Source organism: Oncorhynchus kisutch, unplaced genomic scaffold (genome assembly GCF_002021735.2).
Source record: "Oncorhynchus kisutch isolate 150728-3 unplaced genomic scaffold, Okis_V2 scaffold975, whole genome shotgun sequence".
NCBI lineage: Eukaryota > Metazoa > Chordata > Actinopteri > Salmoniformes > Salmonidae > Oncorhynchus > Oncorhynchus kisutch.
This window is the reverse complement of record NW_022262920.1, coordinates 94,326-111,856: the sequence shown is the minus strand read 5'-3', so window position 1 is coordinate 111,856 and position 17,531 is coordinate 94,326. Positions and strand designations below refer to the sequence as shown.

The 17,531-nt window shown below is 44.1% G+C and overlaps 1 protein-coding gene across 1 annotated transcript in view; it reads right to left on the bottom strand.

Annotated features, from left to right (window-relative positions):
- Positions 1-2,551: 2,551 nt before the first annotated feature.
- The window catches only part of LOC116363964 (perforin-1-like), a 29,445-nt gene continuing 14,465 nt past the window's right edge, over positions 2,552-17,531 (bottom strand). The window contains exons 4-7 of the mRNA XM_031817278.1: positions 15,939-16,155; positions 12,185-12,493; positions 5,974-6,167; positions 2,552-3,259 (exon numbers count right to left, since the gene is read on the bottom strand). Of these exons, the coding sequence (XP_031673138.1) occupies positions 2,836-3,259; positions 5,974-6,167; positions 12,185-12,493; positions 15,939-16,155 (1,144 nt within the window). The 3' untranslated portion in view covers positions 2,552-2,835. The remainder of the gene's footprint in view (positions 3,260-5,973; positions 6,168-12,184; positions 12,494-15,938; positions 16,156-17,531) is intronic.

Below are 17,531 nucleotides of genomic sequence, written 5' to 3'. Positions count from 1 at the left end.
TTTAAACAGCTTGGAAAATTCCAGAAAATTATGTCATGGCTTTTGAAAGCTTTGATAGGCTAATTGACGTCATTTGAGTCAATTGGAGGTTTAACTGCGGATGTATTTCAAGGCCTAACTTCAATTCAGTGCCTCTGTGTGACATCATGGGAATATCAAAATAAATCTGCCAAGACCTGCCAAGTCTGGTTCATACTTGGGAGCAATTTCCAAATGCCTGAGGGTACCATGTTCATCTGTACAAACAATAGTATGCAAGTATAAACACTATGGGACCACGCAGCCGTCATACCGCTCAGGAAGGAGACACGTTCTGTTCACAAAATAGATGGCGTAATGAGAAAGGAAAATAATGTGGATATATTGAAGCACATCTCAAGATATCAGTCAGGAAGTTAAAGCTTGGTCGCAAATGGGTCTTCCAAATGGACAATGACCCAAGCATACTTCCAAAGTTGTGGAAAAATGGCTTAAGGACAACAAAGTTAAGGTATTGGAGTGGCCATCACAAATCTCTGACCTCGATCCCCATAGAAATTTGTGGCAGAACAAAAAAGTGTGTGCTAGCAAGGAGGCTTACAAACCTGATTCAGTTACACCAGCTCTGTCAGGAGGAATGGGCCAAAATTGACCCAACTTATTGTGGGAAGCTTGTGGAAGACTACCTGAAACATTTGACAATTAGTTGACCAATTTAAAGGCAATGCCACCAAATACTAATTGAGTGTATGTAAACTTCTGACCCACTGGGAATGTGATGAAAGAAATAAAAGCTGAAATAAATCATTCTCTCTGCTTTTTATTCTGATAATTCACATTCTTAAAATAAAGTGGTGATCCTAACTTTTTACTAGGATTAAATGTTTGGATTTGTGAAAAACTGAGTTTAAATGTATTTGGCTAGGGTGTATGTAAACTTACGACTTCAACTGTATCCTCTATGAATCTTCCATCAATGTTCAGTTTGATATAACACAACAGTATTTGAATTGTTTGACAGCCAATGTGTAAATAGAAGGGCAAATTTAAAAAATTTGGTCACAGACAAGCTTTATATGTGTTGGTAAAATTATGATTAAATGACTGAACAAATAATTTTAAATAGAACTGTAACTAAGTAAAACTCATACTCTGTTTTATTATATCTGATTAACAATATGAGTACATAAGAAGGGATTGTGAGACATGGACAAAGAGTAATTAAAGTTGTGTTAGTTTTGTGCGGTGGATGTGTTTTGATTCCGTGTGTGAAAGTTCTCATTTCCAGGACTATGGAGATGACACTTCAGATGGTGATATATGGACCAATCCTAAGCTCTGACCAGTGGAAGACAAAAATACATGGCTTGGACGTAATAGAAGAATCCGGATCCTTTCACTCGCGAGGAGACCATATTGATGTTTAGGTAATGTAGATGTTTTCCTTGTTTCAATGTATAGACTGTTTTTTCATGAAGATTAACATAAAATCCTGATAAGTAGAATTAAGATTCTGATGTAGGTTAGAACAGTCATTGAAGTTGATTATGTACATACATGTATTGATTATCTTCTTCTAGTATATCATTGATATTTCCATGTAGTGTTTAATGATGGTTTGAGTTGTTAAGTCATTTAGAGGGGGATTGTTGGTAAAATTATGATTAAATGACTGAACAAATCATTTTAAATGGAACTGTAACTAAGTAAAACTTATACTCTGTTTTATTATATCTGATTAACAATATGAGTTCATAAGAAGGGATTGTGTGACACGGACAAGGAGTAATTAAAGTTAATGAACACCATTTCAACTAAGAAGAAACGAATGGGTTGTGGACTGTGAAAACACATAAGGTCGTTAGCCTATGGTTGACCCCAGAGAAACTTTAGATAAGACATTGAGTGCATTCCTAGTTTTCTGTTAATTAGAACTGTCAGCTCAGTGGTGATTGATAATGTTGAGGGGTCAAAAGGTACCTGGGAGTGTGTTAGTAAGTTAGAATGAACTTTTCACCTCACTTTGTCCCGGTCGAGAGGAGGGGATTGTCACGCCCTTCTTTATTTATTTGGTCAGGCCAGGGTGTGACATGGGTTTATTTTGTGGTGTGTTTTTGTATGGGGGTTTTTCGTAGGTTTTGGGATTGTGGCTTAGTGGGGTTTTCTAGCATAGTCTATGGCTGTCTGAATTGGTTCTCAATCAGAGGCAGGTGATTATCGTTGTCTCTGATTGGGAACCATATTTAGGCAGCCATATTCTTCGAGTGTTTCGTGGGTGATTGTTCCTGTCTCTGTGTTTGCACCAGATAGGACTGTTTAGGTTTTCACTTTTCTTGTTTTGTTTAGTCTGTTCATGTATAATCGTCTTTATTAAAAACATGAATAACCACCACGCTGCATTTGGTCCGCCTCTCTTTCACCAGAAGAAAACCGTTACAGGGATTCTGTTAAAGCAATGAAATGATGTCATGATCTGTATATAAACTGTTGTTCGTGGTTAAGTGGCAGCGCGCTCCGAGAATAAATTCTGTTACCTATTATTGAAAGACTGGTCTGCGTCTATTTTATGCAAATAAGAATCTTACGAATTCTCATAAAATAGATTAAGGGTTTTCAATTAATGAAAACACATTGGCATCAGTAAATTACAGTAACAATATATACCCCCTGATTATACAGGACAGATAAAGACATGATTGATTGAAAGATTGGGGGGAGAAAGATGCACAGAGTTCAACCCGGCAGAAAACATATTCTAATTATTCCCCTTGTTTCCAACCTGGTTCCTGGTGAGCTGTACAGTCAACAGACCCACTGCCTGGGATGCATTTACTCCAGTGTGTTGTGAGGGCTACATTATACAGGTATGTAAAAGAACCACAGGTATAGGACTGCTGAACTCTGGACAGGAAAGGTAGGAAAGAGATGCACACTCTTACTGTAGAGGGTGGGGGTGGAGGGTTTGTGTGTTGTGGATTGGAAAGGTTTGTATTTTTCACACTTGTCCCCGGTCAGGTGAGGGTCACAGGTGAGGGTGTACAGGAAATAAAAGCCCTCACCACTGTTGTTACACCAGAGTTCATGTGTCCCCTGCTCGAGGTCAACGGTACAGTCCTTCAGGTTGTCATCTGTAGCCGCAGGATCGTCATCCCAGACCGCCACCTTTAGACTCAGGTCTTTGTCAAAGGGACCCATGTCAAAGGTAGCATTCCAGACAGGATTGTTGGACGGAATCACATCAGTCTGATGGGACTTGGAACCGTAGGTGACCACAGCGTACCTGTAGCAGGTGGAGAAACAGGAAGTTGGAAACAAACTGGAAAGATTCAAATACTATGGCCTGCCACAAGAGGAGGATCAAAGTCATTCCATGGAGGACCTAGTCTATACTGGTTTTCGAGTTTTCCTTTCATTGACGACTTAAGACAACCAGGTGAGGGGATTCCCTTACTAATTAGTGACCTTAATTCATCAATCAAGTACAAGGGAGGAGCGAAAACCCGCAGACACTCGGCCCTCCGTGGAATGAGAGAAGATGGGCTACTCCAGTAGGCACATATTGCTTGCGATCCCAAATGGATCCCTATCCCCTATATATTGTACAAAGTACACTCTTAGAAAAAAAGGTGCTATCTAGAACCTAAAAGGTTCCCCATAGGAAAACCCTTTGAAGAACCCTTTTTTGTTCGAGGTAGAAATCTTTTGAGTTCAATATTAGAAGCCTTTACACAGAGTATTCTAAAAATGGTTCTCCTGTGGGGTCAGCCGAATAAACCTTTTGGAACCCCTTTTTTCTAAGAGTGTAGTGCACTTCAGTTTAAAAAAGTTAGCTGCACACAACCTTTCAAAAGCCAGATCTGCCCCGAAAACACTATTGAGAAAAGCAAAACAACAGAGTTTTCAAACCCAGATGTTCAACAGGCTAATACTGCCGTGAACGCCTCACGAAGCAAACCAGGGTTTGGTGTTAACAGGAAAAGCTGGATGTGAGACCATGTCTTAAAGATGAGCTTTCAATCTTTAGAAAAATTTCAGCCATTAGTTTTGAAAGTGGTGCTCACCAAAAATGTTCTCTGTTTTTTCTGTACCACGTCATCAAATTGTGTACTACATCGTGCAATTGTGTACTACATCATGAAATTGTGTACTACATCATGAAATTGTGTACTACATCATGAAATTGTGTACTACATCGTGCAATTGTGTACTACATCATCAAATGGTGTACTACATCGTGCAATTGTGTACTACATCATCAAATTGTGTACTACATCGTGCAATTGTGTACTACATCATCAAATTGTGTACTACATCATGCAATTGTGTACTACATCATCAAATTGTGTACTACATCGTGCAATTGTGTACTACATCATCAAATTGTGTACTACGTCATCCATTTTGTATGATATGTTACAAATCCAATTGTACTGTATGTTACACATTTGTTCCGCTTAAGATCCTGGAGTCCATCTTTAAGTAGCTGAAACTGTCATTACTACAACCTAGTGAAAGGGACAAACTGTCATTACTACAACCTAGTGAAAGGGACAAACTGTCATTACTACAACCTAGTGAAAGGGACAAACTGTCATTACTACAACCTAGTGAAAGAGACAAACTGTCATTACTACAACCTAGTGAAAAGGACAAACTGTCATTACTACAACCTAGTGAAAGGGACAAACTAACGTGACCGTTAAACCCAATGACATATTTCTGCGCAACAACTATGGTAACTAACGCCGCCATGACATCGCCTGCAAGCATGATCCGGGATGCAGGTTTATTATTGGGATGAGTCATGTCCTTGAGGCCCGTAATGAGTGATTTCCGCTAGCAAAGTCAAAATTGGCTATATTGCAAAATTTCATAAAAACTAAAGTTGGCTTTTTGCTCTTAATTTAAGGTTAGGGTTAGGGTTAGGGTTAGGCATTAGGTTTAGCAGTGTGGTTAGGCATTAGGTTTAGCAGTGTGGTTAAGGTTAGGGTTAACATTAGGTTTAGCTGTGTGGTTAAGGTTAGGGTTAGGCATTAGGTTTAGAAGTGTGGTTAAGGTTAGGGCTAACATTAGGTTTAGCGGTGTGGTTAAGGTTAGGGTTAGGCATTAGGTTTAAAATCAGATTTGATGACTTTGTGGCGGTGCCAGCTAGTGATCAGTCTGCAGAGCTGTCTCCAGAACAAGATGAATGAACAAAAATGATAACCTGCATCAGGAATTTCTATTGAAAAAGCAGTTATGGCCCTCATTATTTAAATGATCTTTGGTAAAACTGCAATAAACCTTTGCTCGATAGATGAGTAAAAAATTGTGTTTACCTGTGTTTACCCTCCACTACACCTCTGTAGAGAACTGAACAGTTTACCGGTGTTTACCCTCCACTACACCTCTGTAGAGAACTGAACAGTTTACCCTCCACTACACCTCTGTTAGAGAACTGAACAGTTTACCTGTGTTTACCCTCCACTACACCTCTGTAGAGAACTGAACAGTTTACCCTCCACTACACCTCTGTAGAGAACTGAACAGTTTACCCTCCACTACACCTCTGTTAGAGAACTGAACAGTTTACCCTCCACTACACCTCTGTTAGAGAACTGAACAGTTTACCCTCCACTACACCTCTGTAGAGAACTGAACAGTTTACCCTCCACTACACCTCTGTTAGAGAACTGAACAGTTTACCCTCCACTACACCTCTGTTAGAGAACTGAACAGTTTACCCTCCACTACACCTCTGTTAGAGAACTGAACAGTTTACCCTCCACTACACCTCTGTTAGAGAACTGAACAGTTTACCCTCCACTACACCTCTGTTAGAGAACTGAACAGTGTACCTGTGTTTACCCTCCACTACACCTCTGTTAGAGAACTGAACAGTTTACCTGTGTTTACCCTCCACTACACCTCTGTTAGAGAACTGAACAGTGTACCTGTGTTTACACTTCACTACACCTCTGTAGAGATCTGAAATTGTGCAGTAACATTACATACCCTTCAGTGTCTCCTGCTATCCAGTGGTAGTCTCCCACCAGTCCCCAGGCTCTGACCACCGTCACCACCAGTCTTCCCTGGGAGACCTTCCTGAGGCAGCAGTTTGAGTCCAGATTAGAGTAACGATCCCCACAGGGCAGTTCCCCGGTGCTCTTCGGGAGGGCATTCTCCTTCAGGTAATCCTGGACAGCCTCCTTTGTATTTTGAACAAAATGTTAACATATTAATTGACATATAACATATAACCTAAGATCCCCATTTTAGGTTGTATTTATGCATCCTGTGACAAGAATCTCCAATAAACAAACCCACCTGAGGTAATATAATTAAATAACAAACAAGGTTCATCAGGTTACGTCAAACCTCTGGGTTTTATTCTCCAAAGTTCAAACTCTTTGTAATCTCTGGCCAATAACAATAGAAATTGATAAAATATAATAGCCTTGAAGTGTATCATGTATATGTACAAATCTTAACCCACCATGTTAGCTAGATAGGTAAATTAGGCTAACCAGATATCATAAACCCTGTTTATACCTGGTTCTAACATGTGTCCTTTGTCCTGATCTTGTCCACATTCAAGTGCCCACATATTTAGAAAGATGCATTGTGATCTGATTATGATCTTCCTGACCACCCCTGGAGGTAGTCAGACACTCATTTTGCCTGGCAAGCATAAAGTACAGACGAATCTTCCCGCCCTCTAAAATTACTGACAGGTGTCACCACTGACTTAAGGCATCAATGTGTCTTAAAATATATACATCCTTTGCTTCATTCCATAGCTAGAGGACTCCTGTTATCTCCAGGATTGGTTCTATAGCTAGAGGACTCCTGTTATCTCCAGGAGTGATTCTATAGCTAGAGGACTCCTGTTATCTCCAGGAGTGATTCTATAGCTAGAGGACTCCTGTTATCTCCAGGAGTGATTCTATAGCTAAAGGACTCCTGATATCTCCAGAAGTGGTTCTATAGCTAGAGGACTCCTGTTATCTCCAGGAGATATGTTGCCTTAATCTGTTGTTGACTAGTTATGTCTTTTTCCTAGCGAGGGTCATCTACTTTAAGTTCTGCCTGTCTTCCCAGTAGCCTACTTGGTGTGTGAACTGCTGACTGATCACAACTTTCAGATAGTTGTTAACACATCAACCAGGGTTAAGAGGCAGGGCAACTTGTGACGTGTTTTGGTAAATCAGTGGCTGTATTGAAGGGGAGGGGTTTCTCCTCTCCTTGGCATTCACCCATTAGTGGTTTCTCCTCTCCTTGGCATTCACCCATTAGTGGTTTCTCCTCTCCTTGGCATTCACCCATTAGTGGTTTCTCCTCTCCTTGGCATTCACCCATTAGTGGTTTCTCCTCTCCTTGGCATTCACCCATTAGTGGTTTCTCCTCTCCTTGGCATTCACCCATTAGTGGTTTCTCCTCTCCTTGGCATTCACCCATTAGTACTTCAGCCTCCCATGGGCTCTCACCCATTAGTACTTCAGCCTCCCATGGGCTCTCACCAATTAGTACTTCAGCCTCCCATGGGCTCTCAGCAATTTGTACTTCAGCCTCCCATGGGCTCTCAGCAATTAGTACTTCAGCCTCCCATGGGCTCTCACCCATTAGTACTTCAGCCCCCCATGGGCTCTCACCAATTAGTACTTCAGCCTCCCATGGGCTCTCACCCATTAGTACTTCAGCCTCCCATGAATCTCAGAAATTTGTACTTCAGCCTCCCATGGGCTCTCACCCATTAGTACTTCAGCCTCCCATGGGCTCTCAGCGGCAGCTGTAAGCGGTGGTTGTGTCGGTGGTGGTCTCGTCGGTAAAACGAAGACTGTCGCCAAAACGAAGACGGTTCTGACGAATTGTTCTGCAGAGTTCTTCGAGGAGGGAAACAGAGGAAGGCTCTCTCACATAAAATGGCGCCGGAGGGGATGGCTGCCCTTTTACGGGCTCCCAACCAACTGTGCTATTCTGTGCTGTTTTTTCACATTGTTTGTAACTCATTTTGTATATAATATTGCTTCTACCGTCTCTTATGACCCAAAAAGAGCTTTTGGACATCAGAACAGCGATTACTCACCCCAAACTGGACAAAGATATTATATTTAATGAGTCCGACGCTAAGGATATATTGCTTTGTCAAGAACAGGCCCAAATCCCAGTCATCCGAGTGAAGAAAAGACAGAGAGAAAGGGGGAGAAGTGCTGGGTGCATTGTGAGAATTCGCCGGTGAGTCGGTAAACCACCACTACCCTCTGTATTATTGGCCAACGTGCAAACATTGGAAAATAAACTGGACGATCTACGATTAAGACTATCCTACCATTAAAAACTGCAATATCTTATGTTTCACCAAGTCGTGGCTGAACGACGACATGGATAATATAGAGCCGAGACGTGGCTGAACGACGACATGGATAATATAGAGCCGAGACGTGGCTGAACGACGACATGGATAATATAGAGCCGAGACGTGGCTGAACGACGACATGGATAATATAGAGCTGGCTGAATGATCACATGGATAATATAGAGCTGGCCGAATATTCACATGGATAATATAGAGCCGAGACGTGGCTGAACGACGACACGGATAATATAGAGCCGAGACGTGGCTGAACGACGACACGGATAATATAGAGCCGAGACGTGGCTGAACGACGACATGGTTAATATAGAGCCGAGACGTGGCTGAACGACGACATGGATAATATAGAGACGTCGCTGAACGACGACACGGATAATATAGAGCCGAGACGTGGCTGAACGATGACATGGATAATATAGAGACGTGGCTGAACAACGACATGGATAATATAGAGCCGAGACGTGGCTGAACAACGACATGGATAATATAGAGCCGAGTCGTGGCTGGACGACGACATGGATAATATAGAGCCGAGACGTGGCTGAACGACGACATGGATAATATAGAGACGAGTCGTGGCTGAACGATGACATGGATAATATAGTGCCGAGACGTGGCTGAACGACGACATAGATAATATGGAGCCGAGACGTTGCTGAACGACGACATGGATAATATAGAGCCGAGACGTGGCTGAACGACAACATGGATAATATAGAGACGTGGCTGAACGACGACACGGATAATTTAGAGCTGAGACGTGGCTGAACGACGACATGGATAATATAGAGCCGAGACATGGCTGAACGACGACATGGATAATATAGAGATGTGGCTGAACGACGACATGGATAATATAGAGCCGAGACATGGCTGAACGACGACATGGATAATATAGAGATGTGGCTGAACGACGACATGGATAGTATAGAGACGTGGCTGAACGACGACATGGATAATATAGAGCTGAGACGTGGCTGAACGACGACATGGATAATATAAAGCTGGCTGAGTTTTCGTGCATCGGCAGAACAGAGCAGCTACGGCTGGTAAAGAGGAGGGGTGGGGGGGTGGGTCTATTTGTCAATAACTGCTGGTGCGAGATGTCTAATATTAAAGAAGTCTCGAGGTATTGCCTATTTGAGGTAGAATACCTCATGATAAGCTGTAGACCACACCATCTACCAAGAGAGTTCTCATCTATATTATTTGTAGCCGTCTATTTACCACCACAAACCGATCCTGGCACTAAGACCACACTCAACATGCTGTATAAGGCCATAAGCAAACAAGATAATACTCATCCAGAAGCGGCGCTCCTAGTGGCCGGGGACTTTAATGCAGGCAAACTTAAATCTGTTTTACCTCATTTTTACCAGTGTGTCACATGTACCACCAGAGGAAGAAAAAAAAACTCTAGACCACCTTTACTCCACACACAAAGATGTATACAAAGCTCTCCTTAGCCCTCCATTTGGCAAATCTAACCATAATTCTATCCTCCTGATTCCTGCTTACAAGCAAAAACAAAAGCAGGAAGTACAAGTGACTAGCTCAATGCGAAAGTGGTCAGATGACGCAGATGCTACGCTGCAGGACTGTTTTGCCAGCACAGACTGGAATATGTTTTGTGATTCATCCAATGGCATGGACTAGTATCCCACCTCAGTCACCGGTATCATCAATAAGTGCATCGACGACTTCGTCCCCACAGTGACCGTACGTACATATCCTACCCAGAATCCATAGATTACAGGCAACATCCACACCGAGCTAAAGGCTAGAGCTGCCGCTTTCAAGGAGTGGAATACTATTCCGGACGCTTGTAAGAAATCCCTCTCTGCCATCAGATGAACCATCAAAAAGACAAAGCGTCAATACAGAACTAAGATTGAATCCTACTACACCGGCTCTGATGCTCATCTGATGTGGCAGGGCTTGCAAACTATTACGGACTACAAAGGGGAACCCAGCCATGAGCTGCCCAACGAAGACAGCCTAACAGACAATCAAAATGCCTTTTCTGCTTGCTTCTAGACAAGCAACACTGAAACATGCACGAGAGCACCAGCTGTTCCGGATGACTGTGTGATCACGCTCTCTCCGTAGCCAATATGAGCAAGACCTTTAAACAGGTCAACATTCACAAATCCGCAGGGACAGATGGATTAACAGGACGTGTACTCAAAGCATGCGCGGACCAACTGGCAAGTGTCTTCACTGACATGTTCAACCTCTCCCTGACTGAGTCTATAATACCTACATGTTTCAAACAGATCACCATAGTCCCTGTGCCCAAGAAAGCGAAGGTAACATGCCTAAATGATTACTGCCTGTGGTACTCACATCGGTAGCCATGAAGTGCTTTGAAAGGCTGGTCATGGCTCACATCAACACCATCATCCCGGAAACGCAACAGATCCACAGATGACGCAATCTCAATCGCACTAGACACTTCCCTTTCCCATCTGGACAAAAGGAACATCTATGTTAGAATGCTGTTCATTGACCACAGCTCAATGTTCAACACCATAGTGCCCTCAAAGCTCATCACCAGGGACCCTGGGACTAAACACCTCCCTCAGCAACTGGATCCTGGACTTCCAGGTGGGCCGCCCCCAGGTGGTACAACAACACATCTGCCTTGATGTTCCTCAACACTGTGGCCCCTCAGGGGTGGGTGCTTGGTCCCCTCCTGTACTCCCTGTTGCGACTGCGTGGCCACGCACAACTCCAACACCATCATTAAGTTTGTGGGCCTGATCACAAACAAAGATGAGACAGCCTATAGGGAGGAGGTCAGTGACCTGGCATTGTGGTACCAGGACAACAACCTCTCCCTCAAGGTCAGCAAGACAAAATGCTGAGCGTGGACTACAGGAATGGATGGCCAAGCATGCTCCCATCAACATCGATGGGGCTGTAGTGGAACGGGTCGAGAGCTTCAAGTTCCTTGGTCTCCACATCACTAACGAATTAACATGGTCCTCACACACCAACACAGTCGTGAAGAGGGCACGACAACGCTTCTTCTCCCTCATGAGGTTGAAAACATTTGGCCTCAGTTCCTCAAAAAGTTCTACAGCCGCACCATTGAGAGCATATTGACTGGCTGCATCACCACTTGGTGTGGCAACTAATTGGCATCTGACCGCAAAGTGCTTACAGAGGGTAGTGGGTATTTGTACATGTAGTAGGTTAATAAAACCTATATTTTTAATTTTGCCTTTATTTAACTAGGCAAGTCAGTTAAGAACAAATTGTTATTTACAATGACGGCCTAACAGGGAACAGTGGGTTAACAGCATTGTTCATGGGCAGAACGACAGTTTTTTTTTAAGCGACTATGCATAGATAATAGTCTATCCTGTTGCCTACTTACCCCTACCTATATGTACATATCTACTTCAATTACCTCATTCCCCTGCACATTGACTCTGTACTGGCACCCCCTGTATATAGCCATTTTATCGTTACTGATTGTGTATTTATGACTCAACCACCAGGGGCCCAAATTATTTTGTTGAGTCACAGGTCGCAGTTGAACTAACATAAGACTTGGCAAGATGTTTAGAAATGCAGGAAATTATCTTTAAATGTGCAAAATGTTCTCTACGCCAACAACAGAGATGTGGGCAGTTTGGGGTGGGTGTTTGTTACTACGTCCATAAATTACAATGTCCAGCCAGAACTTTTCCACCTATAAAAAGGTGTGGGTCCAGACCTTATTATTTCACCCACCTTGTGTCCCAGGTCTAAATCAGTCCGCGATTAGAAAGAAAAATAGCTGTGGAACTGGCTTCGAGGTCCAGATATGAATTTGAGATAAAAATATGAACAACCATTGGCTACCTTCACTCCCTGCTGGACAGCTGTGTTGGGTATGAGCAGGTGCAGAGGCATCAGAGAATAGTAGATAACGTCTGGAAGGTTCTTCAAGGTTCTCATCCAAGTATGGAACCCCACTGAGTCATTACGGTTGAGTGACAGCTCCCCCGGCCAACTGGAGCCTCCCACCACCTTGGTGAGGTGGCTGAGGATGCTAGAGCTGTAGGAAGTCTTCGAGTCATGGTTGTCCAGAACTTTGGAGCATCTTTCGACGCTAAAGGAAACTGACTTCCCAAGGCTCCCCTTAAAACCCGCGGACAAGCAGGATTCCACCTGCAAGAAGGGGAGAGATAGAAGACAGAGCCATATATTCAGAGAGTTGTTTATAAGGTTTCTTCCATAAAAGACTGATACATTTACTACGTGGGCAATGTTAAACAATGGACTTTTCTGAAGGTAACTGAACATCTAGAAATAGATTTCTAATCTAGTGCACCTGATTCTAATAATTAGCTGGTAGATGAGCTGAATCAAGTTAGTTTCAACTAGGGTTGGAGCGAAAACCTACAGGAGGACAGTTCTCCACGAACAGGATTGGAGAACCCTGGATTAGATGGATGTAAACCTACAGGGGGGTGCTCTCCAGGAACAGGGTTTGAGAGGCCTGGACTAAAAACAAGTCTCTCACCATTGCCGCTTGTTATAGACGCCCCTCGGCCCCCAGCTGTGCCCTGGACACCATACGTGAATTGATCGCCCCCCATCTACCTTCAGAGTTCGTACTGTTAGGTGACCTAAACTGGGACATGCTTAAAACAACCCTGCCGTCCTACAATCTAAGGTAGATGCCCTCAATCTCACACAAATCATCAAGGAACCTACCAGGTACAACCCAACATCCGTAACCATGGGCACCCTCTTAGATATCATCCTGACCAACCTGCCCTCTAAATACACCTCTGCTGTCTTCAACCACGTTCCCAGCGATCACTGCCTCATTGCCTGCGTGCGTACTGGGTCCGCGGTCAAACAACCACCCCTCATCACTATTAAACGCTCCCTAAAACACTTCAGCGAGCAGGCCTTTCTAATTGACCTGGGCCGGGTATCCTGGAATGATATTGACCTAATCCAGTCAGTAGATGATATCTGGTTGCTCTTCAAAATTGCTTTCCTCTCCATCTTAAATAAGCATGCCCCTTTCAAAAAATTTAGAACTAAGAACATAAATAGCCCTTGGTTCACACCAGCACAAAAACATCCTGTGGCGTTCTGCATTAGCATCGAATAGACCCCCACGATATGCAACTTTTCACGGAAGTCAGGAACCAATATACACAGTCATTTAGGGGGCTAGCTTTTTTTTCAAACAGAAATTTGCTTCCTGAGGCAGGAAACACTGTCACTGCCGATAAATCTACGATAATCGATCATTTCAATAAGCATTTTTCCACGGCTGACCATGCTTTCCACTTGGCTACCCTTACCCTGGCCAACATCTCAGCACCCCCTGCAGCAACTTGCCCAAGCCCTTACTTCTCCTTCACCCAAATTCAGACAGCTGTGCTGAAAGAATTGAAAAATCTGGATCCCTACAAATCAGCTGGGATAGACAATCTGGACACTCTTTCTAAAATTATCAGCCGAAATTGTTGCAACCCCTATTACTAGCCTATTCAACCTCTCTTTCGTGTCATCTAAGATCCCCAAAGATTGGAAAGCTGCCGCGGTCATCCCCTTCTTCAAAGGGGGAGACCGTCTAGACCCAAACTGTTATAGACCTATATCCATCCTGCCCTGCCCTGCCTCTAGACCCAAACTGCTACAGTCCTATATCCATCCTGCCCTGCCCTGCCCTGCCTCTAGACCCAAACTGTTATAGACCTATATCCATCCTGCCCTGCCCTGCCTCTAGACCCAAACTGTTATAGACTTATATCCATCCTGCCCTGCTTTTCTAACATCTTCGAAAGCCAAGTTAATAAACAGATCACTGACCATCTTGAATCCCACCGTACCTTCTCCGCTATGCAATCTGGTTTCAGAGCTGGTCAAGGGAGCACCTCAGCCATGCTCAAGGTCCTAAACGATATCATAACCGCCATCGATAAGAGACAGTACTGTGCAGCCGTATTCATCGACCTGGCCAAGGCTTTGACTCTGACTCTGTCAGTCACCGCATTCTTATCGGCAGACTCAACAGCCTTGGCTTCTCAAATGACTGCCTCACCTGGTTCACCAACTACTTCTCAGATAGAGTTCAGTGTGTCAAATCAGAGGGCCTGTTGTCCGGACCTCTGGCAGTCTCTGTGGGGGAGCCACAAGGTTCAATTCTTGGGATGACTCTTCTCTCTGTATATATCAATGATGTCGCTCTAGTCTATCTATCACAGTGCCATCCGTTTTATCACCAAAGCCCCATATACAACCCACCACTGTGACCTGTACGCTGTGTCTGGCCCTCACTACATATCCGTCGGCAAACCCAGTGGCTCCAGGTCATCTATAAGTCTTTGCTAGCTAAAGCCCCGTCTTATCTCAGCTCACTGGTCACCATAGCAACACCCACCCATAGCACGCGCTCCAGCAGGTACAATGCACTGGTCATCCCCAAAGCCAACACTTACTTTGGCCGCTTTTCCTTCCAGTTCTCTGCTGCCAATGACTGGAACAAATTGCAAAAATCTCTGAAGCTGGAGTCTTATATCTCCCTCTCTAACTTTAAGCATCAGCTGTCTGAGCAGTTTACCGATCACTGTACCTGTGCACAGCCAATCTGTAAATAGCACACCCGACTACCTCATCCCCATATTATTACTTACCCTCTTGCTCTTTTGCACCGCAGTATCTCTACTTGCACATCATTATCTGCACATCTATCACTCCAGTATTAATGCTAAATTGTAATTATTTTCACATCTAGGGCCTTTTTTTCCCCCTACCTCCCTACTCATCTACATTTGCACACACTATACATAGATTTTTCTATTTTTCTTTCTATTGTGTTATTGACTGTACGTTTGTCTATTTTTTAACTCTGTGTTGTTGTTTTTTGTCGCACTGCTTTGCTTTATCTTGGCCAGGTCGCAGTTGTAAATGAGAACTTGTTCTCTACTGGCCTACCTGGTTAAATAAAGGTGAAATAAAATTTTTAAAGAACAGGGTTGGGGATTCCAGGTCTAGATAGATGTAAACTTACAGGAGGGCATCTCTCCAGGAACGGGGTTGGAGAGCCCTATACAGGAGGGTAGCTCTCCAGGAACAGGGCTCTCCAACCCTGTACAGGAGGGCATCTCTCCAGGAACGGGGTTGGAGAGCCCTGTACAGGAGGGCATCTCTCCAGGAACGGGGTTGGAGAGCCCTGTACAGGAGGGTAGCTCTCCAGGAACAGGGCTCTCCAACCCTGTACAGGAGGGCATCTCTCCAGGAACGGGGTTGGAGAGCCCTGTACAGGAGGGCATCTCTCCAGGAACGGGGTTGGAGAGCCCTGTACAGGAGGGTAGCTCTCCAGGAACAGGGCTCTCCAACCCTGTACAGGAGGGCATCTCTCCAGGAACGGGGTTGGAGAGCCCTGTACAGGAGGGCATCTCTCCAGGAACAGGGTTGGAGAGCCCTGTACAGGAGGGCATCTCTCCAGGAACAGTGTTCAAGAGCCCTGCACTAACATTATATGGCTCTGGTTCTATGTAATGATTACAGATTGCTGTTTGAATTCCTGTAGCTTCCTTTGATGGAAAATGTTGTTTATTACAGCAGGTATTGAGACTAAGTAAGTCACCTGGTTTGTAGAGAGGCCACTATGTGAGGCCTGACAGGTGTGTATTGCTGTGGTCATCGTCAGCCGGCCTCCCAGGTCAACTTGGCGGATGTAGTGAGTCCCATAGGTGTCTATGAGCCGACGGTACTGGGCCTTAGAGGTCTTAGAGTATGGACTCAGACGATCAATGTCCTTACGGAACTCATCGCTGAGAGTTGGAGTGTTTGGCGTGCGATAACTGAAACACAGGAATTAGGATATCAGATGTGAATTCAAATATGACACAGAGACAACCTTGATCTACAATTGGTCGACCCTTTCTCAGCCTATAGCACACAGAAGCAATGGTCCTTTCAACATTTTGGTGGGTGTCGCAGTAACAGCAGGTCACATACAAAAAACACATTACAGCTTGAATGTGTTATAAATCAGAACTCAAAAGATCAGATTCCATATGTTTTTTGTTCTTGTTGCTGTTGCTGTTGCTGTTCGCACATTGGGGAAAAGATCAGATGTATATCAGATATGCCAATACATCAGAACTGGGGTGACTGTGTGAACAAAGCCTTCATGAAATGGAAAAAACACATTGGAAAATCCACATCTTGCAAATGTGGAATTTTATTTCACAATATTAAACAGTGAGTTTTTGGAACACTTCACATCTGATGATATTTCATATGAAATTTCACACGAAATCATGTGTTTTGAAACACTTCACATGTGGATTTTTACAAATTTCACAAATGTTCACACGATACCCTGTTACTCATTATGAAAAGACACACAGTGCTTTTCAACTTACATATTTGACACACTTTGACTAAATCAAATCAAATCAAATGTATTCATATATCCCTTCGTACATCAGCTGATATCTCAAAGTGCTGTACAGAAACCCAGCCTAAAACCCCAAACAGCAAGCAATGCAGGTGTAGAAGCACGGTGGCTAGGAAAAACTCCCTAGAAAGGCCAAAACCTAGGAAGAAACCTAGAGAGGAACCAGGCTATGTGGGGGGACCAGTCCTCTTCTGGCTGTGCCGGGTGGAGATTATAACAGAACATGGCCAAGATGTTCAAATGTTCATAAATGACCAGCATGGTCGAATAATAATAAGGCAGAACAGTTGAAACTGGAGCAGCAGCACGGCCAGGTGGACTGGGGACAGCAAGGAGTCATCATGTCAGGTAGTCCTGGGGCATGGTCCTAGGGCTCAGGTCCTCCGAGAGAGAGAGAGAGAGAGAGAGAGAGAGAGAGAGAGAAAGAGAGAATTAGAGAAAGCACACTTAAATTCACACAGGACACCGAATAGGACAGGAGAAGTACACCAGATATAACAAACTGACCCTAGCCCCCCGACACATAAACTACTGCAGCATAAATACTGGAGGCTGAGACAGGAGGGGTCAGGATACACTGCGGCCCCGTCCGAGGACACCCCCGGACAGGGCCAAACAGGAAGGATATAACCCCACCCACTTTGCCAAAGCACAGCCACTAGAGGGATATCTTCAACCACCAACCTACCATCCTGAGACAAGGCTGAGTATAGCCCACAAAGATCTCCGCCATGGCACAACCCAAGGGGGGGGGGCGCCAACCCAGACAGGATG